The 20,508-nt window shown below is 50.9% G+C and overlaps 1 protein-coding gene across 4 annotated transcripts in view; it reads right to left on the bottom strand.

Moving 5' to 3' along the window:
* The window catches only part of Knockout (Stork-head domain-containing protein knockout), a 56,386-nt gene that overhangs the window by 17,602 nt on the left and 18,276 nt on the right, over positions 1 to 20,508 (bottom strand). For 3 of the 4 annotated variants that reach the window (XM_078193812.1, XM_078193809.1, XM_078193810.1), the window contains exons 2-3: positions 12,747 to 13,004; positions 7,510 to 7,705 (exon numbers count right to left, since the gene is read on the bottom strand). In XM_078193812.1, the coding sequence (XP_078049938.1) occupies positions 7,510 to 7,705; positions 12,747 to 12,947 (397 nt within the window). In that variant the 5' untranslated portion in view covers positions 12,948 to 13,004. Of the gene's footprint in view, positions 1 to 7,509; positions 7,706 to 12,746; positions 13,005 to 20,059; positions 20,258 to 20,508 lie in introns of those variants that run through there. The other variant, XM_078193811.1, reaches the window with a different exon arrangement.

Below are 20,508 nucleotides of genomic sequence, written 5' to 3'. Positions count from 1 at the left end.
GCGTTCCGGTCCGCTGAAGGGGGGGACAAGCGAGAGGGGATGATCGGAGTGCAATTATTCGAGCCGGTCGCGCGAAAGCGCTTCGAGCCTGGTGGACACACGCCACCGATGAAAATTAAACGCGTTTAGTGGGATCTTCTCGTTTGGCCGGTTTCCAAAAGCTGTCCAGCCTGGGCGATACCGTGCCGTTGCAAAATCGAATTAAAAAAAAAAATCGAGCAGCGAGTACGATGGTGCGGTACAAACGATTGCTTTGCGACTCGCGACAAATTCCTCTACTCGAGGGGATAGAAAGATGCGGTTTCGCGATTTAACCCTCCTAGTGCCGGACGAAAAAGACAAATTTCACAGTTTTACTAGAATTTGGAGAAAGGCTCATGAAAACCGAACGAAAAGCTATATTTACATAATGCAGAAAGCAGCGTATTAAGGACGAAATTGAGTATGGAACAGCGACGCCAATTTTTCTATATTTATTGGAAATTATATAAATAAGAAAGGTTTAACCCTTAATAACCTAGAGTTTCAATTTTGATACCAATCTTTTAAACCGAATGTTCACATTACTATTAATTTTTTTTATAGGTTGGCTGTACGTATTTTACTGTTGTATAATATTCTTTCCAACGAAATTAAAAAAAAATCTAATGTTATTATTGTTTTATTTTATTTATGACATATTACTTGCGCGGCAAAGTGAACAAGTAAACACATTTTACTAAAAGTTTTGTTGAATACGATATATTTTCTTTTTCTGAAGAATATAAATACTTTTGAGGTAAGTGAATATATTATTTTCGCTATGATATAATTACTTTTTATATATCTGATTTCTTTATGGCCTTAATGCCTGAAGTATCAAAATTGATACCTGGTTTTTTTTCTAAATAAATATGTAAAATAAATATTGTGATTTTTTTAGCTATTTTTCCCTTCATCTAGACCGTCAAGCAAACACAGTAATATTAAAAAAAAATCACTTTCGTAAATCAGGCTACTAAGGGTTAAGTATAAGGCACTTTTCGTTAGGGCAGCGCGAGCCGATGTATCGGCCCTCCGGCACTAAGAGGGTTAAATACGCTACGCGTCCCGGGTGGCGTTGCTCGGTATATCGGTGGACGAGAAGCAAAATTTCTACCGGCTGATTCCTATACATATAGTATATAATATATGTATGGTATCCGTGTAACGTATGTGCGCGCGTGTAGGAGCACCGACACGCGCACAAGGTCGGTATCCATGGGAACTGGATCGTTGGAGCTACGCGTCTTTCTCCTCGTAACTTCTCGCAGCTCGTCGTAGTTCCTCGTGTCGCTTCGAGAAACGTGTTTCCTTCTGGTCGCAGCATCGAGCACGCGGCGACACCAAGATTCCATTATTGACCCTTTAAGAATGGCGCGGCTGCGGTCGCAATCCTCGATGATCAATCAAAAACGAATTTTCGGAACGAATTTGTACGAATAGCCAGGTCGTGTCTTTTGACAGGGTACTTTCACTCTCTCTCCAATTACGAATCCGCTGGAAATCCGAATCGGGAGCGTAGATCTCCAGATTTCGCGGAGTCTGTGTTTTCGCTGAAATACGCGAGCGTTTCCGTCCGCTCGGACAGCCGTGACCGGCACAACACGCTGTACGCGCGCCATACTATACTATACATCGAGCGAGGTTTATCGCGGCTACGCGAAATGTATCGGTGCCGGACTCGTTCGGTCTCGGTCCCGGTCCCGGTCCGAGGCCCGGGCGCGGACTATCCGGTAATGATAGATGGGGCTCGATTCTCCGGCATAATTCATTTAAACTACCGGATGATTGCACACGGAACTACTGATTTATCGCACCGGCAAGCGCGATTTACGGTCGCTGCTACGTCATTGCGCTGCGAGTAAGATCTTTGTCCCAGTCGAGAGTAACGAAGAGAATCGAAAAGAGTCATTCCGATACGAATTCGATGCTGTCCGCTGTTCGAGTATCCTGAGTTCCGCGACGTTCGAGGACTTTGCTGATTGCGATTTATGCCGCGGACAGAAGTTTCGTCGACTCGGGGCGACGCGAGAAGGTCAGCCGCGACCAAATGGAATTTCTTCTTCCGTGCAGGACTTTCACGAGCGACGATCGAAGAGTGTATCGCTCCTAGCCCAGGCGTTACTCTTCGTTAGGAACGGCGGTGGGTGTTTGCGAGATATGACCGGCTGTCAAGTGCTGGAACGAACGAGATCCGCCGCGCGCGTTATGGCTGCACTTGCAGCCCGTGGGAAACGGTCCGTCGAGTCGAGTGCGTCGCGTCGCGTCGACGTCCGTCGGCTGATTTACGCGTATCAAATTGATACAAATTGTCGACCCCTAAATGAAATAAAAGCTAGCTGTCCGGCGAGACGGTTAAAAAGAAATTTGGTCCAGATTTGGAAGCAGATGTCGCGAATCGGGACCGAGTTTTCTCTCGCACCGACGCGAGACGACGACGACATCTTGACCCGAGCGATCGATCTCCGGAGCACAGGGTGCTTATTAGAAGATTGCACGGTGCTCGACGTCTCCGGTGGGCGTGTTCCAAGCGGATTCAGAATTAATTTATTAGCCGATGCAATTATTAGTTGCGCAATGCAACAGCCTTGGCGAGCTAATCGCGCATACATCCTACCTTGGTCGAACGCGTCCGTGCGCGAGTACGCGCCGCGTTGATTTAAGATCCAACGATCTCGTCGAAAGCTGCTCGGCTACCGGTCTTGAATAATCGTTTAATCGTGATATTATCGAGCGAGACTCCGCGTGGAACGATGGGAACGATGAAATTCGTGGAATTTCGAGGCGATCTGGAAAGACCAGCGACGAGCATACGAATAAAATAACAGAGCCGACGGCCTCCGCTACCCATCCGTCTATATTTACCGCGGGTGTAAACGTTTACGGGCCCTTCGACTTGGCCCAGGGCGTTCTCGAGCGACAGCTTCCTGCCTCGGGGGACTGCAGGAGTTTTTTCGTCGCGCAGAGACTCGATACTCGAGACCCGAAACTCGAGCGACAATTGAACCAACGATACGATGGGTTGGCGTGCGCGTTCGTTCTCGATGTCTGGCTTCCGATGCGACGGATCATCTTCTGGCCGGCTAATCCGCCCGCGATACTCGATAGCCGACGATGGAGGGTACCTGCGACGGTCTTCGATATTCTTTACGACGCTACGACCCGTCTCCGATCCGAGGGAACACTTTCATCTTCGACTCGGTTGCTGCAATTCTTCCCCGGGTCTACCAAGGTCCAACGCGAATCTTCGCAAATTAACAATGGACAAAGCGTCGACGGTGTTTTCGCGACGGTGGACGCCCGTGGAACGGAATGCGCCGATTCCGGGCGAGTGGTGAAACGGAGCGAGTCGCGTTCTCGCGTTCTCGCATTCCCGTGCGAGCAATCGCCGCGGTATATTGCGGAGAGGCTCGTAAACCACTTTCCAAGTCGTGCACCGCGGCTCATTGTTGCGCGATAACGGGGGCCTCTTTCCAGGTGTCCGACACGTCGTGCGTCGTATGCTAATGCCGCGGGCCGCGCGCCGCATGCTCACCCGCGGCCCGAACACCCCCCCCCCCACCGCACAATTTATGGCGAATCGGTGGTTTTCCCTCGATCGTTTCCGGAAGCATGGCCGGGCGTGAAAGTACAAGCGCGTTCGTCGCCCGCGAGAACCCGTGTCGCGAGTCTCCATTATCGACCGGACGATAAAAGCGATAATCGATCGGTATCGATGGCGAAATTACAACCTTGCGCACGCGCGCCGGAAAACGGAAATTCGAGGACGGCGTGGATGGGTGGTCTCGTTCGATCCCATGAAGCTGGACGGACTCGTTGGTTATCGACTCTAGGCAACGGTCGTTGTTCCGCTTATAAGGAATCGCGGAATCAGGCGCGCGACCCAACAGTTTACATTGTATAGAAAACCATCCGTAGCAGGCAGTTCTCTGAAAAGCCATTACTTTACTAACGTTTTATCTGTTTATTTCATTATAACCTACAGCTGCATCCAAATGTTAAACCATTATTACATTCACAGATTTGTCTTTAAGTCGAGGCACTTTTCCGGGTTTATTGCCTGCTACGTGCAAGGTTCAAAACATGCAGCGGTCCGTCCTACAAGGAATTTTACCTTTCTCTTTTAACACCCAATTTCATTTTAGTACCTCTTTTATTCTGCTAAATTAAATTAGTACTGTCGACCATAAAGACATTCATCAAAATTAGTTTTCCTAGTTTATGGTAGGGTCGCCAGATGGGCCGCGCCGGTCACTCGCTTGGGTTCTTGAGGCCTACGTGATCGCCAAGGTCCGGGCCTCTGGCTTCCCTCTCCACCTCACCAGTACCCAATCCGCGGGCGAGCTTTTCTCTCCGTAAATTTATAAAAGGGATGCAAAACTTGTGATTAGGAACATTTTTTCATTCTCACGCCATAGTATACACCAAACATTCTATCACCGCCTACACAGTATACCACTTAGAAAGTCACAATAACCGTTATCTTTAAGTGTTATTTTCAATAAAGAGTTTAGTCTTCGTTTAATCAAAACCAAATCATTTATTTAATATCCCGCTCACTTGAAAAAGTCATTGGGAACCGCGTCATCACGATTTTAACGAGTGTACGCGGAAACAGTCGTTGTTTGCAAACGGAATAGAAAATACGCTCGTATCCAACAAACTGCGTAACGCGCATAAATCAATTTCCCTAACGCGCAACGATTCTCCCCCGATTACACCTGTCCGGCGCGAATTTATCGAACCCGCGCGCGTGGCTCGCCCACCGATACCCTATATTGTACATTATATAATATGTTTTCGATTCTTTTTCTTCTTGAGTGTGGGATTAAGGAAACGCCAATGGATTCGTCTAAAATTAGAGTTTATTAAGTTTTTCTTTTTATACGATTTTCCCCTTTTTCTCTAACCCTATTTACAACTTATATACTAACCTAAAATTAGAGAATCGCCAATGTAACGTTCCTGCTTTCCTCAGTTTTCATATCGCACAGCGGAGGTTAGAAATTACTTTTCTACGTTCTTCCGCGCCAGTGGCGCCGTTTCTCACGCGTCCGACCCCTAGCGGCGCGTACACGAAGCTTTCATACATTGTATATCGTTGGAGGGTGTGGAGGATGCGTCTGCACAAACGAGCGAACGTTACACTTTGACGGCGGAAGAGGCGATCCTCGGCAGACGTTCGCGCGCATCGATACGTGACTCCGTAACGCTGATACAGCGGATCGTATGCTGGGAAGCGGGTCGACAGGGTGTTCGGTATCGGTAACGAGACGCTGGGAAATTAGATTCTCGTCGAGAGTACTCGGGGATTCGTCGAACTCTGGGAAAACAACGAGTCGGCGCGGGACGTGCGCGGAAATTAATTTCAAAAAAATGAAATTTCTGCAAGCTCTTTCGCTGTTCCGTAGAAAGCGACAGGATCATCTACTTTCGCAGTCGTCCGATGAAACGGTTTGAAAACGTGGAATCGACTGAACAGGTCCGCGAGACCTGGTCGCGCGGATACTTATCGGCGCGGTTATCAGGCTAGAACTCCAATCGCGCCGCGTTCCGTATCGATCGACTGCGCACTGGTCGCCGACATTGTTAACGTTTTCCACGATGAAACGGCCTTTGCGTAGGCTGCCAGAGAGACTCGCGAATTTACCAGTTGGCCAAGAAGTTTGCCTTGCCGTCGAACGGCAGCCGGGGGCAAAGCGGTCGATAGAGTTGTCCAGAGGCTGCGGGCTCCCGACCGTTCGGATCGCGGAGGGAGCTGGTCGAGGAAAACTATGCTCGACTATGTCAATTCGCTTCGACTATGCCGCGTTGAACGCTCGAGCGAGTCGAACGCGTCGAACCTCGGACAGCGGGACAATGCGGAGCGGATTTTTATGGGATGCTCGAGCGATCAAGATACGCGGAGTTATTCGAAAGGCTCGAAGCTTTTTCGGCCGATTCAGAAATATCGCTGAAACTGTCCCCTACGTCGGTCAAATAGATAAGATTTCATTCCGGACGCGAGTTAATTAATCTTTTAGAGTTTTCCACGAGACGATGGCAATCGTCCGGATAACCGTTGGATCGTTTGAAAGATTCGTTCGGTTCGGTGGCTGTTCCAGTCGATGCTTGTATTTTTACGGCGATCGTCGCGAGGAAGAGAGGAAGAGAGGAACGCGGGTAGGTTATTGGGCGGAGAGGAAGCGATAGAGGCGAGCGGGTCGTAAGTTTGCAAAACTGCCTCGTAAAAATAAGGTCGCACGGGTCCGGGATAGCATTAACCGGTCTCCTACGCCGCGCCGCGGCGATCCCTGGATACTCTCGCGCGCGCATTTGCATAAGCCTGGTATGCGAGATAGTCGCGCGTAGGCGTCCATAGATACGAGCTGCGCGAGTCGCCGCCGCAAGAAAAAAAAAAACTCACGGAAACAGAGTAAAAAGAATGCCGATGAACGGGCGGGCGCGGCGAACGATCGGAAGAGAAAGCCGGAATGCGAACGCGAGGGAGATGCGAACGCTGGAACAACGAACGATGGTAAAGAAAGAATCGCTCGCGAGGAAACGACAGAATGCTGTCCCAATGCGAGATGCGCGGCATCGCAAGCTCGACGCGCGTCGCCGTCGCTCCGGGAATGTCGAACATGGAACGCGGAATGTGGAATCTCGAATTTGGTATTTCGAACGCGAAGCGTGCGAACGAGGCGGCGCGGAATTGTCTATGTGCGGGGGCCTTGTCTATAACGCAAGATCGGGTCGAAAGGAGAAAAAAAATATTCGAGCGGATTCGCGGCGCGAGCATGTTTGCGGCAGACGGCAGACGGCAGCCGGTGGGCGAATGTAAGCGGGTGCAAGCTCGTCTGTTCGCGGCGCGAGTGAACTGGTTACGATAAGACGAGAACCACAGCCGCGTAAAGATAAGCCCGCGAGATAAGCTAACGCGGCGATTTAAACACTCCCGCTGGCATTGCCGCGCGCGCGGATCGCCGGATCCCGTCGAGAACGGAAACCCAACGCCACGGCTCATTTACATTCCCATCTTGAATGATCGACGATAACGGCGTGGCGCGTCGCGGGGCACGGCAGGCCTACTCCACGGTTCCTCTCTTTTCCCCGATTACTTTTCCGATAATGCCGTCTCGGAAGTTCCAAGCCTAAACTCGGGTCTGTCGCTTTTCAAATCCGAGCAACCTAAATTCTTCTTACGGAGAATTCTTCTTACGGTTCCAGAAGCTTCCTAGACTGGCGAGAGTATTCGACGCAGGATCGCGGGAACCAACGAGGTCGCGGACAATGTACGGGTAATTTTCTAAAGCCGCATTCGGAAAGAAGCGAGAACAAGCTATCGTTAATTATATGCTCGCGTCCGAGCGCGTTGGAACGCATATACATTAGCATATATGCGAGATACTCGCGGGCCGCTGACTGGATTTTAGAATCCTTCGCGAACAAAGCGACGGTTCTTTGGTATCGCGGAATTCTATCGACTGTTTGGGTCGTGGTACTCACCGAGACAGGTGATCGCGTGATCGGCCGGCGGTCGCAGAACGTTCCGAGCCCAGGCTGCCCTCAAAACCTCGAGGGCACAGGGTGGTCCACCGACCATCAGCACTCCGGGCGACACGTGACCCTTGTACCTGAGTTGCCGGGTTGCGTCCACCAGGGCTGCGTTCCACCAGCATTTCGAGTTTGCCTCCAAGAAACTCTGAAATCATTTTTTATTCGCCATTTTTTATTTGCCTCGGTTTTAAAATTGTCAAAGCCCTTGTTTCGATCGTTCTTTCCAAACTCTTTCTCTTTTTGAACACTCGTGTTGCTGCTAACACACATGATCCGTACAATCGCTGCCATAATAATAACTGATTCTAATCTTTCTTCCAGGGTGCAGAACATACGGCAGGGGATGGAAGACTTTTAGAAATTGTCGTCGTAACAATGACGCATCCTCCATTATCGGGACGACGATAAAGGGTCGTCGAGGAGATAGAATCTTTGCGAGAAGAAACTTCCCCCGAAATACGGCCGAACCGCTAAGTGTTTACTGCCAGGGGGCTCCATTTAGGTTCCGTCCGTTTCGTATGTCTCGTAATTCGCGGAGAAACTGTGCCACCCTCGTTGTCCCTCGTTTCGTTCGCCCCATCTTTCGATCCCCCGCGTGGTTGAGCGAGACCGCGCGTAGATAAGTGAGAAGCGTCGCATCATGGGGTCGTTGCTCGTAAACGAATGGCACCGCAGGATTTTCACCGATTATTGGCTCTGCCCCTTTTCTTCCTAGCGTTTCCATTTCCCTAGCTCTCGCGATTCCCCTTAACCCTCTTAGCCCTGGCGAATAGTGCGTTATACTTATACCTTTCTCATTTATATAATTTCCAATGAATATAGAAAAATTGGTGTCACTGTCATTCTCAATTTCATCCTTAATACGCTGCTTTTTGAATTATGTAAATACTGCTTTTCGTTCGGTTTTTATAAGCCTTTTTCCAAACCCTAGTAAAACCGTGAAATTTGCCTTTTTCGCCCGGCACTAAGAGGGTTAATTCACGGTAAGCCGTGAAATTAAAGCCGTGGTTGGAAAGAAATCGTAGGCAGCCGGTCCGATTCGGTTAACCCCTTGCCATACTTTGACGAGTCTGACTCGTGATGAAATTTTTGTGCCAAACATGAATATCACGAGTCTGACTCGTTATCGACAGTTGGTGCCAAACGTAAATATCACGAGTCTGACTCGTTATCGACATTTGGTGCCAAACATAAATATCACGAGTCTGACTCGTGATCGGCCGTGCCGATAGAACAGAACTATATGATTTATTATGTTATATATGAACCGTTCTGTTGTAATCATCTTGATTAAATGCTTATGTACCGTTGTTTTGGGAATATTAGTGACATTAACTATGCCACTCGTATTATATATAGTATACCATTCAGACTCGTAAGTATTTTATTTTTTAACTTAATTGTTTATTGATAATTAATTGTTTATTTATATTTTGTTTTTTTATTTTTAGATCTGATGATAAAGGCATTGATTTCATTAAAAATACTACTACCGCGTTTATTATTACCTATTATTATTATATTATGTTATATTAAAATTTATTTCTGATGTGTTTATTATTATTATTATATGCAATAATTAAAGTATTTCTACAAATTTTTTATTCAAATTTATCTAAATTTTCAAAGATTTTCATCGTGTGAAGTAAATACGAGAGTGGGACTATGTAACTCAGTCGTAAGGTAATGTGTTTCAAATTGCACCACTCGAGCCCCATTTCTCGGCGCCTCCAGCAACCATTCCGTCGACCAAGTTTGGCACGGCATTTTGAGAGATTCGCGGTATGGCAAGGGGTTAAGTTACGACAGGGTCGCGGGTTCGACGAGGAGCAGGGATGAAAAACGACACTTTTCGCTCGCTTTTCCCTCTTTACAGATCGACTTTTGAACGTCGAAGTGGTTAAACGATCGACTGGCAGGCAGGGAGGGAGGGAGGCAGGGTACGGGCTCGGCAGGTACGAGCAGGGAGAGAGCGGTTGGAATAGCGTTGCTAATCGGCTCGCTGTACTCGGAGCACGTTACGTTCGTATTGCTATGTATATCCTTGCCGGCAATGAACTTGCGGCAATTCACTGTACAGGGTGTACGGTCGTTGGCTGCCCACTAATTATTATGCAATATGCTAGTCGTGCTCTCGCGAGCATGCTTATCCTTTTAGAGTCCCCGCTTACGAGACCGTAGGATCATTGGGCGACGGCGAGGATCCAAAGGAACGCGCTTCGACGCCGTTCGACTTTCGCCAACGCGTTATTATCGCGTCTTGGGCAACTTTCCTCGAGATTCGTCCCGAACACGTCGCGCACCGGCGAACCGACGCAAAAGCAATCGTTCGCTTGCTCTGATAATAGGAAATCGTGAATAATCGATTCGACCGCGAAGAACGCGGGTCTCGCTTCTCCCTAACGACGGAAACCTCGACTCGGTCGGCCGTCGACAAGAAAGCGACGCGATCGGCAAAGATCGTACGGTAGAAAGTGTTTGGGCTTATTAGCTCGATCGTTGGATCGGAAAGAGCGTCGAGCGTCGAACGCGCATCGCGCCACGATCGCCGAACATTCGACGATAACCGAATGGTAAAGTCTGCGAGCTCGAGAATGTCTCCACTCCGCGAAACCGGTTCGAGTTTCTTCGCAACATTATCGTTTTGCTGGCAATTTCAATAAATTGGGTCACGGATGCTCGCGCCGATTCCAAGTATGCTAGACTATGCGAGCTATCACGCCGAGATCAATGCGGTCCATCCCAGGGAGATTGCGGGGTTCGCGGCACAAACGGATGGGAAACAGTGTTGCCCGGTTTACAGAGACCGATCGGCTCGGTTTCGCGTCGAAACGAACCGACCGACGCGAAATTAACCCGGTGGCGGAATTAAAAAGGAGGGCGTATTATAATTAGCAATATCTACGGAACGTTCTGGTACGAACCAAGCAGAAATTAAACCTGTCCTGTCGAGTGAAAGCGCGACACGCGAACGTAAACGCGAACGCTAACGCGAACGCGAACGCGAACGCGACGACGCGACGGCACACGCTCGCGGTTTGCTCGCGGATAGGTGGTTCTACTGAAACGCGACGATTGCCGGCGAACCGGTTCGGAGGCATTGAAATCGTTCGAACGCGGAGCCGGCCATGTTTCCCCGGTAGTTCGATTTATTACGCGCAATAATAAATAAAGTCGAACGAACATTAGCTTATTCCTTATTCTCCGCGACAGCCAAACGCCTTTTGTTCTCGGACAAACGGAGCTTTATCAGCTATGGAAACCTTGGTTCGAAGGCTTTGTTATAGATCGTAGATTGCAGGTTGTTGGTAAGGGGTGAGAGGTAAGAGGTCCGAAATATCAGGAAAATTGGATCGTTTCCTCTCCGACGACTAGCTACAGCACTTCGATCCGGAAGATCTGCTCGGCCGACCGTTATTACGTCGCGAACGGTGTTATTGAAACGTCGCACCGGCGGCAACGTATTATAAGCTAGGAGGGAAAATAAGAGACGAAGATCGGAGCCTTCAGTTTGTAGAAGGGGCGAGCTGTGTTTGAAATCGAGACGACTTTTCGCCGATCGACAACGGGACAACCTCGGTCGAACGACTTTTCAAAGATCGAACGCGGCGGGTAACGACGACGAGGATGCTAATGTCTGGATTGTGGACGCTTTCCAGTGACACGAATATTCTGCGCCGATCCAGTGATTTTTCCGCCGAGCATTTCACTCGATTCGAATTAATACTTTCTACGGTGCGCGCTAGAAATCGCGGGAATTTATGAATAGCAATATCTCGGCGACGCGTTCCGAGCGGGATAATCGGCGACGGAAACTCGATGTCGCGGCACATCGTTCGCTTCTAATTACGTTTCCTGCATCGTGCGCGAACGAAACCGGTGGAAACGCCACCGGAAATCGAATCACCGACCAAATACGCGCGGCGCGGCCGATGGAAACGAACACGCCGCGCAAAAACTAGATAAAAAGGAATAATTTGTTCGCGGAGCGCAATTACCGTGCTAATAAATAGACGGGGAAAGTAGACGAGAGCGATAAAAATCGCGTTAAACGGCGTGAAAATGTTTTCGCGTATTCTTCTTCGCAAAAAGGAATAGAAACCCGCAAAAAACGTTGACGAGCCAACGTTTTTGAGAATGACCGGCATGTTTTAATGAAATCGCAGCCGATAAAATGCGCTTTCGTCGAGCCAGTTTTAACGCCAGTTTTAACGCCAGTATTAACGACAGTTTTGCCGCGTTGGTTCGCGGATTACGTCGCTCTCGCGGCGATAGGTGTGTGCGTGCCAGTTCCGTTGGATCCTACGCGAACGCAACATCTACCATTCGAATGACCGTTCTTCCCTCGGACCGGCCTCGACCCTCTAACGCGCCGCCCAACCATGTACGTACCCACGCGGCAATTACGTAAGAATACGGTACGGCCCATCGCGTATGCAAGATGCTCCTCGGATCGTATTCGGCGGCGCGTGTCGCATATCGAATCAGGTGTCGAACCGCGACAGAAAGAACGTCGCGTCGCGTCGGCTTCGACAAAGTTCTGGTCGCTTAAAGACCCGATTCCGACGTGTCCACCCTACCAATAGATCACCGGTAATTGGCGACGCGGCGTTGGATTCCTGTTTCGCGACTCGCCGTTTCCGTCACGGAGTACCTATGGCCGAGTAACCTCTATTAAACCCGATCTTTAGAGTTTCGAACGAACCGAAATTATTATTGTCAGGTACTTGTCGCCAAACTATTGTGGAAGATGGTCTCCCTAAGAAATTTCCAACGCCTCCCTAGACGCTCAATTCGATTCGGAATACGTGATTCGCCGACTCTTTCTCCAAGTCCGTGGCGCAAACCCCGGCTAACTTTCACCCTCCGGCAAAGTCCAGGGTGCTCCACCCCAACGAGGGCTCGCACGAAAGGAAAGGGCCCCTTTCCATCGAAAGCCGCGTTCCAATTTCATTTGCTCCGGCGACGCGAACCGTCATCGATCGTTGCGAAAGTCTCGGAGCAATTCTCTCGTTCAAGGGCGAACTCTTTCACGAATGTTCCGTCTCTTTCGCGATCGGAAGCGTGTGCGGATACGTGTACGAGAAGCAGGCACGCGCAGGCGCGTTCGCCGTTGCGATTTGGCGCATAGAGCCGCAGAGAAAGAGGAAGAGAGAAAGAGAAAGAGAGGAAGAGAGGAAACTCACCTGAAACAAATTGTAGCCTTTATCGTACATCCACATCTCGTCGGCCGGATGCTCCTTGGGGCTCTCGCGTTGTCCAGCGTTCAAAACCTGAGGAGGCGGGCCCCTGGTCAGCTGAATCGCCAGCGACCTTTGTAACAGCAAGAGACACCGGGAGGGCCCCGAGCCTCCAGGGCCCGTTCCGTCTCCCAAGATCGAGGCCATTTTTTTCGGCCCGCTGCTAACGATTCCAACGGCTCGGCGGCGGTGGCATCACTGGTTCTGGAAAACGGGAAACGAAACGCGTTGTAATATCTCTAACCCATTTCGGTCGCTTTTTTGCCCCGCTTCGCTTTTTATCGCTCGCGTCGTTTTCAGCCGCCTCGCGTTCGAAACGACCCGCTAGTTTCGAACGGCTCGAGTCTGCCAGAGTTTCGACCACCGAGATCTGTCTATCATAGGAAGCCTCGAGACACCAGCGTAATTTGGTCCAGAGAGAAGCTTGATCTAGGACCCTTGCGCTGGCGCGAACGCGTCCCATCCCCGTCCTGTCGTCGCACATAATTCTCGCCAGGCAACCACGCGTCCGAGTTTTTCCCGGTCACGTCTCTGCGCCCTTCGACCGGCTGGATTTTCGTGGACGGGATTCCTCGGGGCTGATGATGACCGAGAGGGTGGGCCTAAACCAATTAGGCGGACGTGCGTGGCAGTCGATGAAATAAAGTGGGACAACGCCCGCCTTATGGCTCACGAGATCCTACGACTTTCAACCCTCGGCAATGACGGCGGCTTGGCGCTATTTACGAGCCTACCATTTCATTTTCCATGTAGAATTTTCCATGTAGAAGCGCGATTCTTCCGAACCCGTTCGACAAGACGGTCGCGGTGCAAAAATATCGGTCGAACTCGCCGCGTTATCTTTCCGCTGCGTAATCGCGGATAAGCGTTATCGCGGAAAGGCTCGAGCGAGGAAAATAGCCGATAGCGGCTTCGACTGTTCCTATCGATGCACTCGGCGGCGATCGGCGAGAAAAATCGTGCCTGTTTGGAGGAAGAATCTCTCGACGACAATCGACGTACATTGACACCAAACATCTTGTCGGAGGATATTGGAATTTAGGACGTTGCGATAGCTTCGAGCGTCGAATATATCGCATCGCTTCCGGCCGTTCCACCGTGCCAATGCGTACTTACGTGCGATGCTATTATATTTCCATAGACGGTCACGGTTTCGAAATGCCTGAAGATGCGCGGCCGTTTGAAGGAACTAACGCGATTCGACGAGGCGAGGCCGGCCGTAAATTTGGCACGAGAGCCGCGGCAATTACGGCCGCATCGAATCGCGGTCCTGGAAGGAATCTACGAAGCAATCTCGCGCCTTTGGCCGCGTCCCAACGCTATTCTCCTTCGTTCTATAGCTTCGTGTGGTTTGGCACGCGCCGATGAAATTGGGGCGTCGGCGCGATCAAGGGATCCGCGAATTGTAATTGAAATTTCCAGAAGAAACGAAACGGTTACGGACAAGTCTCTTCTCGAGTGTCGCGTCGGCTCTCTGTGCGTATTCGCCGGAGCGGTCGATGTCACTGACTCCGTTTCACCTCGTGCCGATTTAAAGAACGGAAGACATCCGGTCTCGGTCCGTTCAGGATAGACTTCCTGCGGCGTGAGTCACCGGCTCCGAGTCGCTTTACATCGCCACGGATCTCATTAACTTGCCGTCGGTCGCGCCGACTCCGTTCGAATCGCGCGCGCGCGCTCGCGTCTCCGAGGCCGGTCTCCGTCGAGATCCGCCGCCGACGGATCGATTCCAGAAGAGTTCGTCGATCTTTCCAGTCCGAACCAATTTCGACCGGCTCGCGCGGTCCCAACACGGGTCGAGTGGCGAACGGCGAGCGGAGAGAGGCGAGAGGCGAGAGGCGGCGAGTCGTGGCGAGTGAAAGCGTTTGGCGAACGCCTTATTTTCGTCGCAGAAGCAAAAGCAAGTTTCGTCCGCTCGATCGGCGCGTTTCGAATATGTTACTCGTCTCGCGTCGAGCACAATTTACTTATTTTTTCAGTAATTGTTGGCACCGTCGTCTCTTGTGAAAAATCTCCTGCACCGAGCGCGGACAAAGTTGTCGAAAAGTATCGAGAAGAGGATCGTGATCCTCGTAGAGAGGGACGTGTTTCGCGAGCAGATTTCTCCCCGCGTTTTTGTTCGTTGGCTTCGACGATATTATCCCCTTGTAACTTGCTCGCCGTCGATAAATTGACTCTTCTCCCGCTCCACAGAACCGCGACACCGCGGGGTTTCGTTCGCAATGAAACGATTTAAATGCATTCGTTGCGTTGGTAACGCGCCTTTCCCGCGGGATACCCCGGATTTATCGTGGATAAGATAACCCGAAGCAAAGAGGTTCCTCTTGGCATATCTCTTCCCAGTTTATCTCGACTATTTTCGATCGACGAGTCGCCTCGTGAATCGGGATCAATCTCGTCGCGGCTAGACAACGACCGACAATTTCTTTCTCAATTTGTTCCGCGGAAAAATTCACCGCGATAATTACGGCTTTAATCGGTGGCTGCACACAAACGCCATCGGCCGGTTTTTAATACCGCGCCGTCACGCTCCTCGATCCACGCGCGTTACGCCCGAGGTCCCGGAGTCTGCTCCAAGGACGGGCCGCGTATCCACCTAGGGCCCAAGTAGGGCACCAGTCCCAGCGTTCGCAACAAAGTCGCGCCGGATCGATGAATGCGTTATATAGGCATACGCGATAACCAAACTCCGCGGTGCATTAAACGCGATACACGGACCGACGCTGTACGCCGTCCAGTATCGTGCTCGATTTAATAAATCACGAGAGCCGGATCGACGCATCTGCTCCCAACAATAACGCCGCAGCCACCCTCCGGGACCGTTCTCGTTGTCGTGAAATATTGCGCGACCCTCTCTGTTCGGCCTTTCCGCGACAGACGCGCGACGCAGCAGAATGCCCTTTCTCTTTCGCCCGTAATTCGATACGCGCGGAGCATGCATTTTTAAAGCTCGAAGGGTGCAGCAGAAGATGCGACACGCGCCGAGTACGCTTTAGAAAAAGTTTAGCCTACTCGGAGGAGTTTTCGTTATTTTGGTTCGACGATCGGCGGGTGGTCCGTTGCGTTTGCTTTTATGTTTACGTTTACGGAGCGCTTTCTAGATGCGTAGGTCCGTACCACGGTGCTGCGTCAAAGGTCTCACGGCCGCGGCTAATGTATGCGCAGATCCCTCTCGACCCCCCACCCCCGCCCCCCCGGCCGCGTCCCGCGAGAATGCGATTCGACACCGTCCGACCAGATGGACGAATAACGACAGAGTGGCAAATCGGTGTTACGACGAATCGAAAGCGCGCGGTGATTTATCCCCTCGTAAAAATGACGAGTGTACAAATAGCTCTTGGTTGTGTTCTGTGTACAGCGGCGTGCCGTATACGTACCACGTACGTGCTGCGCGCGTACCACACGACCAGGGAATACGGGAACAAGCTCCGGCTGGAGTACCGTGGAACGTTGTTAGAATCGATCAACCTGTACGGTTGCGTACATATATGGTTTCCAATCGAAGGCTTTAATACACAGAATGTAGCGAAAATCACGGTTGCGAGAGCGAAGGTCGCGGCTGATTTTCCAAACGAGGAAAATCGAAATCGAACGGGCGGAAATAAATTGAAACCCTTTCCTCGACAATCGGAGCACGAGATTCTATCGACGGCCGTGCGTTCAGGGCGTGCGTAGCCAATAGCGAGCGGCATCGCGATATTTTCTGAACAGCGTGGATACGGTTATGAATACGTTGCGCCGCGAGCAAGGATAACTCTGGCGAGTTGCGCATCTCCATCGAGGACCACCCAGGTTCGCGCGTTAAAACCTTGCCGGCAGCTGACCATTCGTCCATTACCGGTCGCACGATGCACACGGTGCGCGTACGGTACCAAGCGAAGCTTCCATCTCGTTCCCCGTTGTTCATTACGGACACCGCTACTACTCGGGTCTCTCTCTCTCGTCTTCGATTCCCCGTTTCCTTCCATCTTTCTCTCTCTCGCTCCATCTCGAAGCCTCGAGATTTGCTCCGCCTCGGTTCTCGCAGGATCGAGCACTCGTTCAAAAAATGTCGATCACGGTGCAGTGTCACCGGAGGAAACGTGTCCTCTCCGAAGGGTCGTCGATCGCCGAAGGGTCGTTTTTCCTCCGCTCTGTTTCTTGCTACGCAATCTCGGGGCATCCGAGACGCTACAGCCGTGAAACCACAGGTTTCGCACCCGTCTATGAAAATAATTTCGCACCTATCGGCATCGTTTAGCATCGCCGCGAGAGAAACGGTAGGAATTCCTATTCGTTACGCGCCTCCGTGCAGTCTGATTCGCACTTGCCGGTGCTGTCGGCGCCATTCCCTCGCCAACTATTCGATCAATGCGAATTTACGGTTTCCGGTCCGCGGTTTTACACGGTCGAGCCACGCTTATCGCCCCCGCGACGACGGAATTCTCCAGGATCGACGCGAAAAAAGATCGTATCGCGCGTTTTCAAGCATTTTCGTGTCGCAAAACGGATTGCTGTACAAGCTTCACGCAATTTTTCCCGTCCGTCGTTACGCAACCTTTTTACGACTCTCGAAATGTGTACATTGCGCACGACTATGCGTATTTGCCAGGTTCTCAAGGCAAAGTACGTATTCGCTTAAATATTTCTGGAACATTCTTTCCATTATCTTCTCCATCTCTTCTAACACTTCCTTCCTTACCGACCCTCCTTCTGTCACTCCTCCGCCTGATGGCCCTGCCTTCGTTTTTTCTTTCCCACCGAGGAATCTTTCCACTGTTCCCCCCTCTTCTCTCTCTTTTGTTTTTGTTTTGCTCGCTCTTGTAGCCTTGATTTTTTCTAACCTTCTCGCGCTTAATTTCTGCTTATCTTTCTCTTCCTTCTGTCCTTTATTGTTTGTTTCCTTCTTTTTCTTCTCTCCTTTTCCTTTCCGTCCTCTACACTTTCCTTCCTTGGATTCACTCCCTTACATCCACTTACTTCCCAGTGTTCCCCACACGTGTCTACCTTCTCCCAAAGTACGTATTCTCTTTCGCTCGCTTTCCCCGCAAATTCTCCAGCCTCGTGTATCGACGATCAATTTCCCGTTCCTTTCGAGAAGCTCGACCATTGCGCGACAAACGCGCGTCGCTATTCTATTCCCCTTGAAATTGCCTCCGATCGTCTACCGAAACGATCGTCCTCGCCGGTGAAATAGAGCGCCGCGTTATCGTTACTCTTACTACATGCATTATGCATTTACTTTCATTTCATTTCATTTGCTGTTTTATTTATCCTTAACGCTTTTGCGGGCAACAGTGCCACACGGCCCAAGCTCTCCCCGACGATGCTTGCACGGGGAAAGCCGACGATCCATTAAAACCGCGAGAAGAATAATTATACAATGCCGATGCACGGAATCGATCGTCCCTCGAATCAGCGCAAGATCAGCGTAGTTCGCGGGCAGCCGCGAGCGATTAACGGCCGCTCGTTCGCACCGCTTTGCTAATGGAAATTGGCGGCTCTGTAATTTTCGGGTTGCGCGTGTGACGCAGAAATCTGTTGCGTAAGAAACGAATCGGCAAAGAGTCGCGCGACTATCCTATTCTATAAGCGATGGAGGAGTTGGGTCACCCAACCCATCAATTTTCCGCGGTGGGAAAAGTTTCCAGATGCATCGTAAACGATTTTCGCAGCATCATCGATACTCGAGGCGCAGGAAACCTGTTCGTTTCGCCGGCTTGGCTCGGCTCGGCTCGGCTCGGCGTCGGCAACGTGCGAATCCTGGTTCCGGGCAAACGGTGCGAGCGCGCGCGCACACACGAGAGGATACGTGTGCAGCCAGCAGGCTGGCTGGCCGGAGAAAAATTCTCCGAGTCAGCATCCGAGGTCACACGAGGGGATACCCACGGTACCTCGGAGCCTTCGCATCTCCATAATGACAAGCAACGGTAAAACGACGGATGACGAGGATGACGCCGCGAGGAGCCGATGCGTTCTCGGACTAAAGGATGTCAATTGCGCCGCAGCCGCTGGCGCTGGCGCGCACGAGTCGTCGCCGCCGCCGCCGGAATAATGCCGCTCGACGCTATAAATTGCACCGTATGCGAACGTTATTGAAATCGTCGGGAGAAGGAGGAAGAGAGAAAGGTCCGACGCGGGTCGATCGAGCCTTGTGAGCGGGAAACTGTCAGCTTTTTTTAGATTCAGCCAACCGGTGGACAAGTGGAACACCGCATGGATCCACAAAGGATCGATCCTGGGGCCTAACAGGAGCAAGGATCGCGTGCGAGCCAGAGCCTGAATTCGGTCGTCGCGACTCTCGCAGCGAGACGCGGAACGGTGGCGCGGTGCCGTGCCGTGGAACTGGGTCTCGATCGGCGATAGGCAAACGTAGCGGTACTACCAGCGCGTATTGCAAATCTCCGGCAACACACGCTACAATGTTTGCCGCTAATTGCCTGGTTATTACCATAAAATTAACTCTGTTCGGCATTCTGTCCAACAGTTTCCAGCAGAATACGGCAAGATCGCGTACACCGGGACAGCGTCGTTTCTCGAGTCGCATCGGATAATATCTCGCGTTTAGATCCCCGCGCAATAAATCCACGTATGCGGTCGAAACGATCGGTCTCGGAGACTTTCTGCAAATTTTCTGGAAATTTTCCGCGACCGACACCACGGCCCGTGTTTCATCGAAGCCTTACAGGCGTTGGATCTTGTTGAGCGATTTGTTCGCCGACGGGAAAAATTCCGGCATCCGGTTGTGAATTATTGGCTATAATAAATCATGGGATATGCGAGTCTGTGAGTGGAATGCTGAATACGCGAAGAGAACAACGCGTTGGATGCAACGTCGGAATGTCGTATGCGCGCACGAGAAATAAAGAGAGAGAGAGAAATAAAGAGAGAGAGAGAGAGATAAAAATGGGGCAAAGATTTTTGAAAGATGAATCGATGATGCTCCGAAGAGGATCGTTAACGAGAGAAATGGGCCGCGATGGAAACCCGGTAATAGCGGACCGTTTCATCTTTGTGCGCACAGGTGATCCTTGGATAGAAAATGTCATCTCGAGGATCAGGTTCGGCGAGTTGGCAACCGACGAACGTAAATCGAGGAATATGAAGCAGAAACGTCGATATCTAGCCGAAGGATGTCAACTGCAGTCGAGTGTGACTACCGGTTGACGGGAGAGTAACACTAGCCGGCGCGCCGCGGCCGGGATAAATTGCACCGAACGCGACGAGAACGAGGGAACGAGGGAACGAGGGAAGAGAGACAGACGAGAGACGAGGTGGACCTTGGCGATGATGGTGCAACGCTCCTCGTCCATCGTCCTCCAACACCAAACGACACCGCTGCCAAATTCATTTATTTACGAACGTTAGAATTATTATTCTGTTAGCGGAATAATTCCATATCGTCCGCGTAGAATACGCGCGTTCACTCGTTGACAAAGTCGCGCCCGTCGTGGAATCGATCCGTAGAAACTGTCCGTATCCCGGCACGTTGCGCAACGTTCCACGGAATGGACAGAATAATTATGTAAATATCACGGACACGTATTCGAACACGTGTATTTATTTGCGCGGCGTTAAAAAGCGACCAATGTTATATAACATCGGCTTGGTATCGGTTTATCTCTACGAAACCGGCAGGTGCCCCGAAACCTTTCGCGCAGAGTGCTGGAGCGTAGAATATAGATCTCGGAGTGCAGAGCGTGGGCGTCGAATTCCGATGCAGGAGAAG

Source organism: Augochlora pura, chromosome 11 (assembly GCF_028453695.1).
Source record: "Augochlora pura isolate Apur16 chromosome 11, APUR_v2.2.1, whole genome shotgun sequence".
Lineage (NCBI taxonomy): Eukaryota > Metazoa > Arthropoda > Insecta > Hymenoptera > Halictidae > Augochlora > Augochlora pura.
This window is presented reverse-complemented; position numbering and strand designations above follow the sequence as displayed.